At 49.6% G+C, this 16,986-nt stretch overlaps 1 protein-coding gene across 1 annotated transcript in view; it reads left to right on the top strand.

The window, feature by feature from the left end:
- The first annotated feature begins 170 nt into the window (after positions 1–170).
- Positions 171–16,986, top strand: part of LOC128836095 (zona pellucida sperm-binding protein 1-like) — a 38,047-nt gene continuing 21,231 nt past the window's right edge. The window contains 12 exon segments of the mRNA XM_054026116.1: positions 171–377; positions 1,066–1,187; positions 1,593–1,745; positions 1,902–2,052; positions 3,503–3,646; positions 4,476–4,660; positions 4,743–4,840; positions 7,258–7,385; positions 7,477–7,666; positions 7,752–7,902; positions 8,105–8,189; positions 8,678–8,803. Of these exon segments, the coding sequence (XP_053882091.1) occupies positions 185–377; positions 1,066–1,187; positions 1,593–1,745; positions 1,902–2,052; positions 3,503–3,646; positions 4,476–4,660; positions 4,743–4,840; positions 7,258–7,385; positions 7,477–7,666; positions 7,752–7,902; positions 8,105–8,189; positions 8,678–8,803 (1,726 nt within the window). The 5' untranslated portion in view covers positions 171–184.

A 16,986-nucleotide genomic window follows, 5' to 3' on the forward strand; every position in this document is an offset into this window, starting at 1 on the left:
AGCTTTGCACTTTTTACCCAGCCCCTCAACAGCAGCAGACAGCTCCCCAGGTGCTGCCTCTCTGCTCACCTGGTTCACATGCCAGTCCCACCCCTCCGCTCACCTTACAAAGCCCCAGTCCCACAGATTCCCTAACTATGAGAAGTGGCTGTGGGGCAGGGCTTCTTCCTTAACACCTTCAACCATGGGGCTGGGCTGTAGGTATTTTGTGGGCTTAGTACTTCTCTGGTCCCTGGGGACAGCCCTTGGGCAGGGGGACTTCCGCAGGGTCAGTTTTTCTGTCTTGCAGCATGGATATGAGTATGATTGCGGAGACTATGGGATGCAACTGCTGGTCCTTCCCAGCCAGGACCGCACTGTCCGCTTCAAAGTTGTGGGTAAGTAGCTGTGGAGTATGCTTAATAAGCAGCTAAGGACACCCCCATCTATGCTTGGGTTCCCTTTTAAATGAATATGCTGGAGGGTTTCTTAAAGGCTATTGATATTTTCCCTGTCTCCCATGGGTAACTCTGTCCTTTCATGTAGACTACCTTCCTCTGCTAATTGTACACCTTTCAGCGTCTACTATAACTCTTTCTAGCTTAATTGCTGTCCTTAGCCCTAGGAGGTGTTTCTGACTGAGGAAGCCAGTAGGTGTTATCTGGCTGATTTCAACAGTGCCTCTTCTGACTGTAAGACAAGGGCCTGACTAGGATAATGCTCTGAAGGGATGCCTCCCAATGCAGAAAGGCCTCCCAAACTCTGGCTTGGCCCCTGAAACTTCTCCACTCTAGGACTCACACCTGATTGTGCAATAGATGCTAATATTGCTGTTGCCATGTGTCGCTGCAAGACAGCCCTTCTACTATCAGGATTTGGGGCCTTTCTGCTCTCCTTGGTGGATCTAAGAGAAACTTGCCAAATAATGGCTGGTAACCCAAATCCAGCTAACCAAAGATACCACTGATGGAATAAGACATAGTCCCTGCTTCATATGTTGCAGCCTTCCTATGTCTCTGAACTAGAGTGCCTTAACTTAACCTTACCCATGGGTGAAGGTTTGTCTGAGTGTGACACTCTCAACAGATGAGTTTGGGACTCCCTTTGAAGTTACAAACTGCTCCATCTGCCTCCACTGGATCGCATCTGGCGAGAAAGGGGAGGTGATCTTCTCAGCTGGCTACAATGGCTGCCATGTGCTCAAGCAGGTGAGTAAGTTGGCACAAGAGGCTCCAGTGTCCCCATCCCTGCCGCTACATTGAACACCTGCCTCTAAATCCCTATGCATCGTCATGGCCTACTATGTAGGACACTTGACTGTCCCATTATTGACGAGATCCAGCTAGTGTACTCAGGCTGCTGCAGTACTGTAGATTCTTCCCTACCTACTGGCACACTGCCTGTGCTAAGATTGCCAACCCTCCTGGATTGTCCTAGAGTCTACAGGAATTGACGATTAATCTTTTTAATTAAAGACAGTCATGCGACACAACCTCCAGGGATATGTCCAACCAAAATTGGCAACCCTAGCCTGTGCAGGGGGGGTCTAGGCTGAGCAGCCACGGACACTCCATTGCACCACAATCTTGGTAATCATTCTGCATTCATTGCAGGATGGCCGTAACCACCTGAGGGTCCGAGTGGAGGAACTACTGAGCACCGGGGCCATCGCTGCCACCCGTGACGTGACCATGACCTGCCCCAAGCCCACTGAACATGACTTATCCCCAGAGGAGACCATGCGCTACGTGCCGCAGCCGGGCCTGGTGCGCCCGGTGCCCCAGCCGCAGCCGGGCCTGGTGCGCCCGGTGCCCCAGCCGCAGCCGGGCCTGGTGCGCCCGGTGCCCCAGCCGCAGCCGGGCCTGGTGCGCCCGGTGCCCCAGCCGCAGCCGGGCCTGGTGCGCCCGGTGCCCCAGCCGCAGCCGGGCCTGGTGCGCCCGGTGCCCCAGCCGCAGCCGGGCCTGGTGCGCCCGGTGCCCCAGCCGCAGCCGGGCCTGGTGCGCCCGGTGCCCCAGCCGCAGCCGGGCCTGGTGCGCCCGGTGCCCCACATCTATCCTCCACCAAGCAGCATAGGTGTGTGACCTCTAACTGGTTTGAATGCATGTGGGTCCCCTCAATGGAAGGTTTCATGCTCCACTTCTGACTCCTGTGTTAGTCTTCAGGGGAACTACACCTTGTCTTTTGCTTGTGGCTGCCATCTTAGAGCTGGGCTTGACAGTGTTGTAATCCATCTCAAAAATGAGATTAGTTTAGAAATCCAGTTTCTTCAAATAAACTCAGGGGAGGAGGGGTGGCTATTTGCCTTTTGGTTTTTCAAAGCTGCTTCCAAAGTGAGTTTCTTTGGGGCAAAATCCAATCACATGCACCAATGTGTCCTTGTGATTGGCTGCTCAGAGGGGTCTCCCCTGTTCCTCCAGTATCCCAGGGTTTGGGATCTGATGTTGTTGTATTGGTTCAGACCATAACAGCAAAGCCCTGGCTGGGATGATTTAGTTGGGGATTGGTCCTGCTTTGAGCAGGGGGTTGGACTAGATCTCCTGAGGTCCCTTCCAACCCTGATAGTCTGTGATTCTATGACCCACAGCCTTGGGTCCACCCAGATCAACCTGCCCCAGAAGTCACTTGCAATCGGTCTCCTGCTCCCCTCATTCTCCCCAGGCTTCTCGCACAGGCTCTCCACAGCTCATAGTCCCTCTGCACTAATAGTGTCCTGTCTAGCCCTCCCCCTAAACCAGAGTGGCAGCCACTTTACCTGTAGGTACAGCTTTGGTCTCATTGAAGAAAGTGAAAATTAGCAGCCACGTTTGAGGGGCACTTCCTCTGAGAGCCACCATTTCCCCAGAGCCTATCCTGCTAGCTTCTACCCCATTAGCAGTAATGGGAGATGGTGACTTTATGAATTTTTCCTTTAATAGAGTAGGAGTCTGCTCACCATTTCATGAGGGATAGAAAAACCCATTCCTGAACTGCTAACTGATAAGTTGGAGTTGACAACACTGGCTGTGTTGAGGGGGATGTGGGGTGGGAGTGGGGGCTCTCCTCTGACGCAGCAGTTCAGGAGCCTGGATTTCCATGTGACATTTTAAGGCTGGTATCTGGCTTAATGCTAAGAAGGGCAACATGCTACATCTGGAGGCCTGGGGTGGGGCTCTGAGCACAATGCTGTCTGAGATGGTATGTGGTTTGAGGCTATGGAGGAGGGGGGTGTAGGGTGAGCTGGGATGGAGGACCACTGTGGGAGCTCTTGCAGCCCTTTGGGGAGGAGGGTTGGACTGGTGTTGAGGTCAGCCAGTTGTCCAGAGGTTGCTACAGATTTTCAAAAGTCTCTGGGGAAGGGTCTCTTGTGATCCCTTCAGAAGATCTCCAGCTCTCCTTAATCCACACCCTGCTGTGTGGGGGGAGTATCTGGTGACTTGGCAGCTGGAGTAATGGAGCACACAAATGGTTACATTTTTAGGGAGGGCCGACTGCGATCCCTTCAGAGGATCCCTAGCTCTCCTTAATCCACACCCTGCTGTTCTAGGTGCCCATCTCACACAGGAGCAGTGCCGTGTGGTGGCTGGGAAGATCCCCTGTGCAGATGCCCCAGGCCGAGATGCTTGCTTCCAGGCTGGTTGTTGTTATGATGAGACTGACCCAACTACCCTCTGCTACTATGGCAACACAGGTAGGAGACCTGCCCTCATGTCAGCTTATGGAGCCTTTTGCCATCTCTATCCTGGGAAGCTTGGTGAGACACCATCCTTCTCAGATGAGTTTGGTCACCACTTACTAGCATGCTGAACTAGACTTGAATACAACTTCTTTGTATCTCTTACTCTGGGCTGCAGTTGGCACTAGTTGTGTGCAAAGGGATTCCTTCTTACATGACAGTCTCTCTCCTCAGTTGCCCAATGCCTGGCAGATCTTGAGAGCAAACACCAAATGGCAGAGGAAGAACCATCAGACAGTACAGGCTGGTGCTCCACCATCAGATCAATGGATAACTGTCAGCTTGTCTCATTCCTGCACAACATGAGCTGCAACCATGCTGTGTCAGACAAACCCACTTACCCCCATGAGGTTTCATTTGATAGATTCCAAAGCCAGAAGGGACCACTGATGATTAGTCTGACTTCCTGTATAACACAAGCTATAGAACTTCCCTGAAAATTCCTAGAGCAGATCTGTTAGCAAACATCCTGTTTTGGATTCTCCATCACTGACCCTGAGCAAACCATTGTAATGGTTAACTACCCTCACTGTCAAAACTACACCTTAATTAAATATTTGTTCCCTGTGTAGATAGTTGGACTGTAATCAAGTCACCCCTTAACCTTCTTTCAGTCTAAAGTGACAGAATTTGGTCACTATAAGGCATGTTCTCTATTTCTCATGGCTCTTCTCCAAACCCTCTCCAACCTATCATTTTTATTATAGGTTAGTGTGGCATGGACCTCTTGCCTAACTCCTATACCAGGAGCATCTATACTTAATCCTGCTCCTTTGTGTTGCAGTCACTGTTCAGTGCCTTGTGGATGGTCACTTCGTTCTGGTGGTCTCCAGGGACATGTCTGATCACCCCATCATCCTGGACAGTGTCCGGCTAGCTTATGCCCAAACAGGGTGTGACCCCATCAGGATGACAGAGGCTTTTGTGATCTTCCGCTTCCCCCTCATGCAGTGTGGCACCACAATCCAGGTGAGAACACACCCACTGGAAGGATGAGTGCTCTGCTCAGGGTCTTGGGGGACTAACCCACCCCATGTCTCAACTCTTCCAGGTGATCCATGACAAACTGATCTATGAGAACCAGCTGATCTCTGGCATCGACATCCAGACTGGGCCAGATGGCTCCATCACCCGGGACAGCACCTTCATGTAAGTTGGCCTGCTCTATTGACTAGCAAGGAAGTGATGGTCAGCCCTTCCACAGTGGAAGTGGGAGGCCAGATCTGAGCCATCAATTTTCTACAGCCTCTCCTGAACATCTCCCAAGTCCTTTGATGGACTACAGGTATTGATTACCTGCAGTCACTGACCTCCCCTTTCCTGAGTGTGGTGCAATGCACCTGATCCCTAATAGGGCATGGGGCAAAATCTTGCATTGTGACGTGAAGGACCCCCTATACAGCTGACCAATCAGACACAATGTAAAACCCTCACTCTTGGACAAATGCTAACATTGGTGAGCCTCACCTCAGTCCCTGGGAAAAATCATGGAGCAGGTCCTCAAGGAATCCATTTTGAAGCACTTGGAGAAGAGGAAGGTGATCAGGAACAGCCAACATGGATTCACCAAGTGCAAGTCATGCCTGGCCAACTTGATTGTCTTCTTTGAGAACTGGCTCTGTGGATATGGGGAAAGTAGTGGACATGATACACCTTGACTTTAGCAAAGCTTTTGATACAGTCTCCCACAGTATTCTTCACAGCAAGTCCAAGTATGTATTGGATGAATGGACTATATAAGGTGGAGAGAAAGCTGGCTAAATTGTCAAGCTCAGCACGTGGTGATCAATGTCTAGTTGGCAGCTGGTATCCAGCAGTATGCCCCAGGGCATAGGCATGGACTTCCCCTTTCCCATGGGTGCTCAGCCCCCTCCCTGCCCCTATTCCACCTCCTTTCTCCAAATCCCAGCCCCTTCCCTGCCTCCTCCCCTGAGCATGCCACGTTCCTGCTCCTCCCCCTCCCTTCCAAAGCATGCTAATGCTGCCAAACAGCTGTTTGGTGGCAGCCAGGTGGGAAGCACTGGGAGGTAGGCGGAGAAGCAGGGATGCAGCGTGCTCAGGGGAGGAGGAGGTGGGACAGGGGTTGAGAGGTGCTTGGGTGCAGAGCACCCACTTATTTTTCCCCATGGGTGCTCCAACCCTGGAGCACCCACAGAGTTGGCACCTATGCCCCATTGGTTGGTCCTGGGGCTGGTTTTGTTCAGTATCTTCATTAATTATCTGGATGATGGGATGGCTTGCACCCTCAGCAAGCTCATGGATGACACTAAGTGGAGGGGGGGAGAGAGAAGAGGGAGGTAGGCTGGAGGGTAGTGATCTAGAAAAATTGAAGGATTGGGCTAAAAGGACAAGTGCAGAGTCCTGCACTTAGGATGGAAGAATCCCATGTACTGCTACAGGCTGGGGACTGACTGGCTAAGTGGCAGTTCCTACAGAAAAGGACCTGGGATTACATTGGATGAGAAGCTGGATATGAATCAACAGTGTGCATTTCTTGCCAAGAAGGCTAACAGCCTATTGGGCTGCATTAGTAGGAGCATTGCCAGCAGATAGAGGGAAGTGATTATTCCTCTCTATTCAGCACTGGTGAGGCCACATCTGGAGTATTGCATCCAGTTTTTTGGGGGGGAAGGGGCCACTACAGAAAGGATGTGAACAAATGGGAGAGTCCAGTGGAGGGCAATGAAAATGATTAGGGGGCACATGACTAATGAGGTGAGGCTGAGGGAACTAGGCTTATTTAGTCTGCAGAAGAGAAGGGGGGGGGGGATTTGATAGCAGCCTCCCCCCTACCTGAAAGGGGGGTTCCAAAGAGGATGGCACTAGGCTATTCTCAGTGGTGGCAGATGACCAAAGAGAAACAATGGTCTCAAGTTGCAGTGTGGGAGGTCTAGGTTGGCTATTAGGAAACCCTAATTCACTAGGAGGGGTGGTGAAGCACTGGAATAGGTTACCTAAGGAGGTGGTGGAATCTCCATCCTTAAAGGTTTTAAAGGGCTAGCTTGACAAAGCCCTGGCTGGGATGATTTAATTGGAGATGGTCCTGCTATGAGCAGGGAGTTGAACTAGATGACCACCTAAGGCCTCTTCCAATCCTACTCTTATTATTCTAAATGCACTTGCTATGTGATCTCCAATGACAAGTAGGCACAGTCAGTCTGACCCGAGAAGGCCACACTGAGGGACTGATAACTCACTACAGGGTTGGTAGGAAGAAAGCTTGGATAACAGTTGGTGGCAAAATTGAGTGCTGCCAGGAGAGTGACTACAAATGAGCAGGTGCTTCTAGCCTGTCTGAGAAGGCCTCTTCTCTTCTCTCTCCACCCCCTCCCCCCCCATGTGGCCATGCTCAGGCACTCCTGCAGAGTCCAAGTTGTAGGGAAGAATATCTGAGTTGCTAGAAGGGTTGATGGGAGACATCCAAGGATGCCAGTGCGTCCAAGTACTGATAGGGCCTGACCCTGCTTGTCCCAAATGCTAATAACATCACTGCCAGAAGCAGTATGGCCTCAATCTGAATTCAGAGCATCAGCCCTTGTCTCCTCCCTCTGCTCTCTCCTGTGCAGCCTCCATGCTCGCTGCATCTACAATGCCAGTGACTTCCTGCCAGTCCAGGTGGAAGTCTTCTTGCCCCCCACACCTGCTCCAGTCACCCAGGCAGGACCCCTCCGGCTTGAGCTGCGCATCGCCACAGGTAGGTGACCCCTCACTCCAGCACAGAGATACCATCCTCTGAAGGGCCACAGGCATCTCAGCTCTGCTCTCCTCCTGCCCTCTCCCCACAGATGTGAGCTACACATCCTATCTCACGGAGAGAGACTACCCTGTGGTGAAGGTGCTCAGGGACCCTGTCTTCGTGGAGGTTCGCATCCTGCAGAGAACAGACCCATCCCTGGTCCTGGTTCTGCACCAATGTTGGGCCACCCCCAGTGCTAGCCCCCTGCAACAGCCACAGTGGCCCATCCTGGTGGACGGGTGAGTGGTTGGGATGGAGGGGGAGCATGGCTTGGGGAAGAAGGGAGTTTTCTTGGTCCATCATTCTCTCGTGTCTTGTTCCCAGGTGCCCATTCCTGGGAGACAACTACAGAACCCAGCTTGTGCCCATGGTCCCTGCCTCATCTGAGCTGCCCTTCCCAACCCATCACCAGCGCTTTGTCCTCTCCACCTTTGCCTTTGTGGACTCTGCCTCCCAGGTGGTGCTTGATGGACAGGTGAGAAGGGGCCTGCATATAAAGGGGGTGAGGAGGGGGAAGTCGGAGGGCAGGAGCTCCTATTTTAGTTGGTACTGACCTGCAAATTGTCTCTGAGGTGCTGCATATATGCAACCAAACTGATAGCTCTGGATTTATTTCCTGGCTCCTAGCAGCACTAGCAATCACTCACTAACTCAATTCTCACTTGTGTGGATTTTAGGTGTACATTTACTGTAGCGCCTCCACTTGCTACCCCTCCCAGCTGGAGCCCTGCAGGACCATGTGCCCATCAGGCACTGCTACAAGTAAGTCTGAGTGGCTTCATCTGTGTACCAGTGGTCTGAGATCCATGTCGGTTTCTACAAGCTCCCATCCCAAATACCAGAGGACTCATGGTGAACAGACCTCTGCCTGTCCTGCTATATACTTACTGCAATGAGTTCAGCCCAGCTTCCTATGTACCTCTACCATGTACTGTAGTGCTAGCTAGGGTATGATGGGCTAACACGAAGAGGTTAAAGGGCAGTTGTAGGAGATTAGGCCATGCTCCACTGAGCTCTCCAGAGGCAATTTCTAATGTCTCATACTCCTGAGGAAATGGCCTTTCTTCCCATCTTCTCCCACACTTCAAATAAGCAATTCATGATCGAATACCTGGTACCACAACCTGTCAGGAGGCCTGTAAGGGCTCATGGTTGAGTCCATGGTGACACTGCATTGTCTCACATGATGCACTCTTACAACCAGAGGGCCCTGGACAGATAGCTCCCTAACTCTCCATTCAATCTCCCAGGAGGCCGCCGGTTCCTGGATATCGACAATGGGACAGGAGAGCCCCAGGACCTGGTGCGTTCTCATGGCCCCATGATCTTTCAGGAGAGCCCTGAGCCACGGAGAGAACAAGTCTATGAGAACATGGGTGAGTTCTGTCCTACTAGGGTTTTACAGAACTGACATCTTGCACAGCAAGTCAGAATACAGCAAGTCAATGCTATCTAGGGGGTGCTAATCTAAATGTTAAATGTTCATGGGGCTACATACAGAAGTCGCTCCTTGACTATCCATAATGTAAGCTAATGTTGTCTGAAACCATACCTGAGTGCTTCTCATGAGGTGAGCAAATGTCCAAAGAATAAGGAAATAACCCAACATTTAGGATGTCTTAAAAACGAGCACTTAAGGAGCACTAGCACCTTGATGGTGACTTGTATGCCCCAAGCCTCCTTGGCACTCAATGCACTGGGGCTAGCACTGCCTCAGCCATCCAATAGAGGGCAATCAATGGGATGGTGATTTACAATCTGTAAAAAGTGAGTTGACAAATCAGGTCAGCCTTCATCAGAAAGATACTTAACAGATAGGGGGAGAACTACTGGGACAGGGAAGTCTAGGTGTCATCGCCACACTTCAGACCCTACAAAAATCTGGATTGTTTTAACCTCTTCTCCTACAGACCCTGTCTCCAGACTAGACCTGGACCTGACCCTGGTGCTTCTGGCCATGCTCTCACTGGTGGTTGTAGTTTCCCTCATTACTGTGACACTCTTCCGTAGGAGAAGCAGCTGGATGACAAGGTCCCAAATATTCCATGGCAGATCATTGTAAAATAAGGAGAAAAAATAAAATCTCTGGATTGCACTAGTGTCTTGATAGCATGTGCCCCTCTGGGGGAGGGAACAGCAGTTGCTGAGGCCAGGGGTCTATTACTGGCCTTGTAGCTTCCCCGTTCAGCAGCAGAACAGACCTCTGCAGGGATAGAATCCAGAATAGGATGTGGCATAGAGGGCAGGAAGAAGACTGCAAGCTAGCACTAGACAAGGTAAATCAAATGGTTTTCTCTTGTTTCCTGGGGGGGAGGGTCTATGGGGTGGGGGGGGGAGCCACTCAGCCCACCTGGAGAATTTTTTTGGTTAATTTTACTGTGAATAGCTGGATTCTAACTCAGCTGGGCGCACAGTAAGAACTACTGGTGCTTGCCAACCTAACCTGAAGCCAATGTGAGCCAGAGGACTAACCTAAGTCTGATAACTAGAAACTCTAGTGTCTTGTTTCTTGGGGGGACTGTGGCCAATCACTAGCTTACAGGAGGTGGTGAAAACTTCCCCATTGTGAATGACTGGGAAACCTGATGCTTCAAGACCTTAAGCATCCTGCCTTACAGCTGGGATCTCCCCATAACTTGTATCTTCTGCTTCTAGACACTTAAGTATATCTATGGGGCAATCCAAAGTGTGGCTGTAGTGCTCATTTATGTCTGTGTGCTAGCTTTCATCTAGCTAGTTGAAACCATAGTGGAATTATGGACTGTACAAGACTACCAGGGACTTCAGCTAGTACTCCAGTGGGTAGCCTGTGCTGCTGTTGTACTATAGCTTGATCTGGCAAAGCCAAAACTGCCTCAGATACATCTACACATTCACCTCTGACTGCAGTGTAGACAATCTCAATCTACCCTTCTCCATTTTCACTAGTATCCTTCTATCTCTCACTTAAAGAAACTACAGCCCTCCAGCTCCTCTCCAAATCCCCTTCCAACAGCTTAAAATCTTCTCTCCCACTGCCCCTACCATGTCAACACCCTCCACCTACTGTAGAACCCCCCAGGGCCTGTCACTATAACATGGTGTAACTGTTCTAACTCATCTACTACCATCTTGTCAGGTAGCCTATTGTGGGAACCAATCCTGCAGACACTTAATGTGTATGTGTTAATGACTTCATGGGGACTTCACACATGCATGGAGTTAAGCACATGCTGAGGGCTGGCCAACCAACAAAAACTGTTCATTAAATGTCAAGGTTTTGGATTTTTTGTGTGTTCATTTTGCAATAGGCAAAACCAATGCCTCAAAACACTTAATGGAAAAGCAGAAAGGCATGTGTACCCTAGAAATGCATGAGCACTCGCCTGAGATGTAGGAGACACAGGTTTGAATCCCTGCTCTGCCTGACTAGCTGCACCTGTGTACTCCTGCATCCCAAAATGGAGTGGTGCAAGGTCAGGGTCTTGAACTGTAAGAGGGTTGCAGCAGGGATCATGCTTTTATGCTCTAGTTAAAAAAACCCATCACATGGTTTGTCACAATAACAAATTGGAGCCTGGTGGTTTATAGGCACAAGGCAATGAATTTGTCATTTGCTAAAATCTCAAAGTATATAAAGATCATGTTGTAGTTGTAAGGACCTCTTGCTTGAGTGCTTAGGTCATATACTTAGGGACTAACAAGGAGAATTTTTGCTAAAACCTGGCCACTTGTCAGCTAAAAGCAACAGGAGGAGAAAGACTTGGGTGTATTGGTTGATCACAGGATGACTGAGGTTTTACTGTGATGCAGCTGGGAACAAGGCTAACCCACTCATGGGATGCTCAGGTGAGGTTTTCCACTAGAGACAGGGAAGTACTAGTGCCTTGTATAATAGTACTAACGAGACCTCATCTGGAATACTGTGTGCAGTTCTAGTCTCCCATGTGTAAGATGAATTCAAACTGGACCAGATACAGAGAAGGGCTACTAGGATATCCAGAGGAAGGATAACCTCACTTATGAGAGGAGACTGAGACTTTTGTTTAGCCTAACTAAAAGAAAGCTGAGAGGAGATATGATTGCTCTCTCCAAATGCATCAGAGGGATAAATATGAGGTAGGAATTAAGTTGAGCACTACTGTGGACAAATGGATATAAACTTGCCATAAACAAGTTTAGGCTTCAGATTGATGGTTAGAAACCTTTGTCTAGAGGAGTGAGGTTCTGAAGCAGCCTTTCAAAGGGAAGTGTGGGGGGCAAAAAACCTCACTGACTTCAAGACTGAGCTTGATCTGACTATGGAGGGGATGGTATGATGAGACTGCCTACAATGGCATGCAGCTGATCTGTGACTGCTAACAGTGAATATCTCCAATGCCTAGTGATAGGACACTAGATGAGGAGGGCTCTGAGTTACTACAGAGAATTCTTTCCCTAAGTATCTAGCTGGTGGGACTTTCCCACATGTTCAGGGTCTAACTGATCACCATATGTGGGGTTGGGAAGGAATTTCCCCCAGATCAGATTGTCAGAGACCCTGGGGAGAGTGGTGGTGCGGGGGGGGGGGAGGGTTTGCCTTCCTCTCCAGCATAGAGCATGGGTCACTTGCAGGCTTAAACTAATGTAAATGGTGGATTCTCTGTAACTTTGTCTTTAAATCATGATTTGAGGACTTCAGTAACTCAGCCAGAGCTTATGGGTCTATTGCAGGAGTGGCTGGGTGAAGTTTTGTAGCCTGTGATGTGCAGGAGGTCAGACTAGATGACCATGATGCTCCCTTCTGGCCTTAAAGTCTATGACAGAAGAGAGAGGGGGTTCCCTGAAAGCTCAACCATGGCAGCAGACAGCCACCTGTAAGGAATAACGCAACGGTGGAGATACAAGTTGCATGCAACTGGATGGGTGCCTGTGCCTTTCTTCCTACCAGCTAAATGACTGTCTACATTGATTGCATTGTCACATCTTGCCCATGAAAGACTTGGTATCATCTTGGCACAGAAGTAAGATGAATGACTGCCTTAGGGTACTAGAGACAAGCCAAAGGGAGTGGTGTAAGCTACAATTTTTGCATCAGGCTTGCCAGCACTGATCTGTGCCAGGATAGAACAATAGCAATAAGCTGTTTCCTCAACAACCCCATGGCTTATTTAAATGATGCAAAGCTGGGGGCCAATACTGTGTGACTTACAATAAGGCAGTGACTTTTGAGGGCAGTGTGCTTTCCAGGACTGCAGTGATGGAGGGGGAAGTCTTAGCTAACCGAACTAGCCTGGAGCCAAAATGATAGGGTGGCAGCAGAAGAACAAGTTTCAGACACAAGGGTGCAAATTCTGTATTTTTTGCTATTGCTGCCTATTAAAACCCTGGCCATCCCCAATTCTAAAGGCAGGGTGAAGAAGAAGGGAGGCCTCAGTAGCATACTGAAAGGCCAATTCTGAATATGTATAAAATGTCATTGCCTGGGGTTTCTTCCAGACACTGAGGGTAAGGGATGATTATCCCCTGACAGAAAAGGTCTGCTTCAAAGTCCATGGGAATCCTTCCATTGACTTCAGGGGGCTTTGAATCAGGGGCAGAGACACTAGACAGGAGAGAGTTGGAGGAGAGGATGAAACTGCTGTAGGGGAAAAGTGCTGAATGTGATAGAAAAATGGCCAAATAAAATGTTTCTCCTGCTGAAGTAGGGAGACTTGGGCTGAGGGTTAGCAGTGCCATGAGAAAAAGACAGAGGGAGCCTAAGAAAAACACCAGCCCAGAGAAGCTCAAGAGGCCTAAGCCTATGGAGGTGTCCTTGCTTCCCATCCTCAGGTTTCACATAGCTCAGGCTGAGGCCTGTCTCGTTCTGTGGAGCTCTATACTTGGCCAGGTTAGGTTTCTTCAAGGCCTGATATGAGGCCTCTCTGCTTTTTGACTAGTTTCACTCCTAATGTGGACTCTGCCAAGGCCACCAGGATTAACCCCCTTAATGATTTTATAGCTCTTTTAAAATAAGATTAATAATCATGGGCCTCAGTTCCACACCTCATCAGAACAATGGCACCTCCGTAAGCCCCTTGCACCATGCCATAGCCCTGTTTCAACACTGACTCAGAGAGAACAGAGTGACTCCTAGTGAATTAACACCACTGTTTTCTGTACCTCCTGGGTTTTGCCTACAGATCCCCCTACTCAGCATTGAGCAGGCCCGATCCTTTCAAAATTATGACATGTAAAGTTAGGTCTCAGCTCATATCCCTTATGGGACTGGTGATGGGACAAAGCACCAGAGTGACTAGGGGCCAGGACTACACCTGTACAGAGATGATGATGTCACCTGCATGAGGGGAGAGTGGGGATCTGTTGCTCTCTAGTGGCTGATTCACATGGATGTTAATGAGTGTGCCACAGCCACTCCCTAGAAATGGTTAGTCCTTTAGCTCAGAAACTCCTGGTTTTTGCTCTGAAGATCATGGAGTTTAAATCTCAGTGTGGGCCCGAGCAGGGGCAGTTAAAATTGCAAGCCAGAGATTGACATACAGGGCAAGGGGGTGCAAAGCAATGGGACCAGAAGACCAGACTAGCAGCATGTGTTGTAGGTCAGAGTTAAGGGTACTAGCAGAGCTGTAGGGGAGGCTTGTTTGGCAGCTGCTTGCTGCAGCAGGCTAATGGCCCCGTTCTCAATTCCCCAATCACTGGAGCAGTTTCTCTACACGCCTTGCCTGCTGCAAAGATAAAGCATCTTTGAATGAGTTTTCCATCCCTCCACCGATACTCCACCCCCCACCTGGGTTCACAACACAACAGGGAAGTAGGGAAGAAGCAGACAGTTACCAACTCCAGCTCCTGGAGTTATGTGAACATACCAGAACATCAGCTTTCCTTTAAAAAAAAGGGGGGGGTTCTAGCCCTCATCTTTTTGTTTTATGTTTGTATGGTGCCTAGCACAATGGGGTCCTGTTCCATGACTGGAGCTCTTAAGCATTTCAGTAATACAAATTAATAATAATAATGGTTGTAGAGAGAGAGAGAACCTTGAAAGCATGACCTCTGCAGATTCAAAAGCCAGAAAAGCATTTTAAAATAGCCACAAATTTGTTATTTTTAAAATCTCATGATTTTTAAGGGAAGCTCATGAGTTTGGGGGGGCCTCATGATTTTTGAATGCTCAGGGCTGGCGATACTCTAGGCAGTGAGAAGAGTAGAAAGAGCAAGGGAGATAAGACGGAGAGCCCCAACCACAAATAGGCAAAAATCATGAGCTTGCTGCAAAAATCATGAGATTTTTCAAAAAATACACTTTAGGGTTTTTTCATAGGTTCATGGATTTTAAGGCAAGAAGGGACCCTTAGATCAACCAGTATGACCTCCAGCATAGCACAGACCAGAGAATGCTACCTTGTTACCTCTGCATTGAGCCCAATAACTTGTGTCTGAGTAAAGCATCTTCCAGACAGGCCACCTGCAGGCTTCAACACTAGAAAGTAGGTTGACCTAGGTGTATCCCTCAGGGCTGTGAAAAATTCACCCTCCTGAGAGACGTAGTTAATCCAACCTATCTCCCAGTGTAGATGCCATGAGCTCACTGGAAGAACTCTTCCATCATCCTAGCTACCACATCTCGGAGCAGAGGATTTACCACAGCAACAGAAGTACCCCTTCCGTTGCTGTAGTAAGTGTCAGCACTACAGGGCAGCACTGCAGCTGTCGTGTTTCTAGTGTAGACATAGCCTGACCGAGAATCCACCACTTCCACTTGTAGTCTGTTCCAAGGGTTAATCACCCAACCTGTTAAAAATGTGTGCCTTATGGCTACCTTGCCATGGATGGTGGGTGAACCACGGGCTTGGGGAGGCTAGACCCTGGTCTGGCCTACCCCTTCAGCCTGAGGCCCCCTCAGCCAGCCATCCCCCCCCCCCCAATCCTGGGTTGCCCAAGCACCACCAGCCCTAAAGCATCAGGGCGTGCGCACACACATGGAGCACCAGGCAGGCTGCCCCCAGAGCACTGGGTGTGTGGGCTGTCCCCCTCCCCCCCCCAAGCACCAGACCACTGGGCAGGCATCGGGCAGTCCTCCCTCCCCCCCCCCCCAGCCTTGGAGCGCTGGGTGGCACGGCCCCAGCCACCCAAAGTCCTAGCCGCCCCAGCTAGGGTGACCAGACAGCAAATGTGAAAAATTGGGACAGGGGGTGGGGGGTAATAGGAGCCTGTATTAAAAAAAAACAAAACAAAAATCAGAACTGTCCCTATAAAATCGGGACATCTGGCCACCCTAGCCCCAGCCCGAGCCTAGCAGGCTTCCTGGAAGAGGAGCAGCCGGCTTGCCTCGGCTGGGGCCAACTAGCAGCAACAGGAGGGGGTCTTGGGGCGGAGCGTGGGCAGGACCATGCGGGGCTGTTTGCGGAGGTATAGCCTTCCCAGATTATTATATATGCCACCCATGGATTTGGCTGGCTCCAACTTCCAACCACTGGATCTTGTTCCACCTTTCTCCACTCGATTAAAGAGCCCTTTAATAGCCAATCTTTTCTCCCGATTAATGTACTTGTGCAATGTAATTGAGCCACTTCTTGATCTCCTTTTTGATAAGCTAAACTAACCAAACTCTGTAAGTCTCTTGCTATCCGGCACTTTTTCCAGCTGGCAAATTGCATTTGTGACTAGTGTTCTCTGAACCCACTCCAATTTTTCAATAACCCAATCACACAGAACAAGAAAGAAAAAGGCCTCATTCAATACCATGGCCACCCACACACTGACTAGACCTTGTACCCACCCACTTCCTGGACCCCCATAGGATACACTGACTAAACCCCTCAGATTACAAGGCTGATTCTCTCCCAGGTGAGCTATTTGGGTGCCTGGGACAGCCATGCCCTCAAGGGGGGTGTCTCAGACCTATACCCCTGAGAACAAGTGTCTCCGTTCACCAGCTGTTATGCAGGCAACTTGCCCTTCTGATTTGGGGGGCACTTGAGCCCTGTTTTCAAACTTTTCTCTGCAACTGTGAGGGCAAGAAACTTACTTTTATTTAGGGTTACCATATTTCAACACTGAAAAAAGAGGACACTCCATGGGGGCTCTGGCCCCGCCCCAACTCCACCTCTTCCCCATCCCTGCCTCCGCCCCCTCCCCACCCCCATTCCAACCCCTTCCCCAAAGTCCCCACCCCAACTCTGCCCCCTCCTCTGAGCACCCCACATTCCCCCTTCTCCCTCCCGCTCTGTTCTTGGTTGGGGGTTGCTAAGTGCTTCATAAACTGTAAAACGTTTGTAAAACCTACAAAGTGAGGGTGAAACAGAGAAAAGTCTGTGAGCAAAACAAGCTGCTAGTGAGGGAGACATGGTTATCTATATGAGATGTTTTTATTAAAGAATCCATGGTAATACAAATAGTAATGATGATGATGGTGGTAATGCTACCAATAAGCAGTTAATATTGGGACCTTATTCTAAACAAGAAAATAAATCTAAACCATGGAGAATGCAGTGAAAATTAATATTGATTATTAAGAATAATGGTGAGGTAGAAATAGCATCATGATGGTCAAGGAGAAGGGATTCTGCTAAGGCCAGGTAGTAACCATGGTTCTATTTAGTAT

The sequence above is a fragment of the Malaclemys terrapin genome, chromosome 4 (assembly GCF_027887155.1).
Source record: "Malaclemys terrapin pileata isolate rMalTer1 chromosome 4, rMalTer1.hap1, whole genome shotgun sequence".
Taxonomy (NCBI): Eukaryota; Metazoa; Chordata; order Testudines; family Emydidae; genus Malaclemys; species Malaclemys terrapin.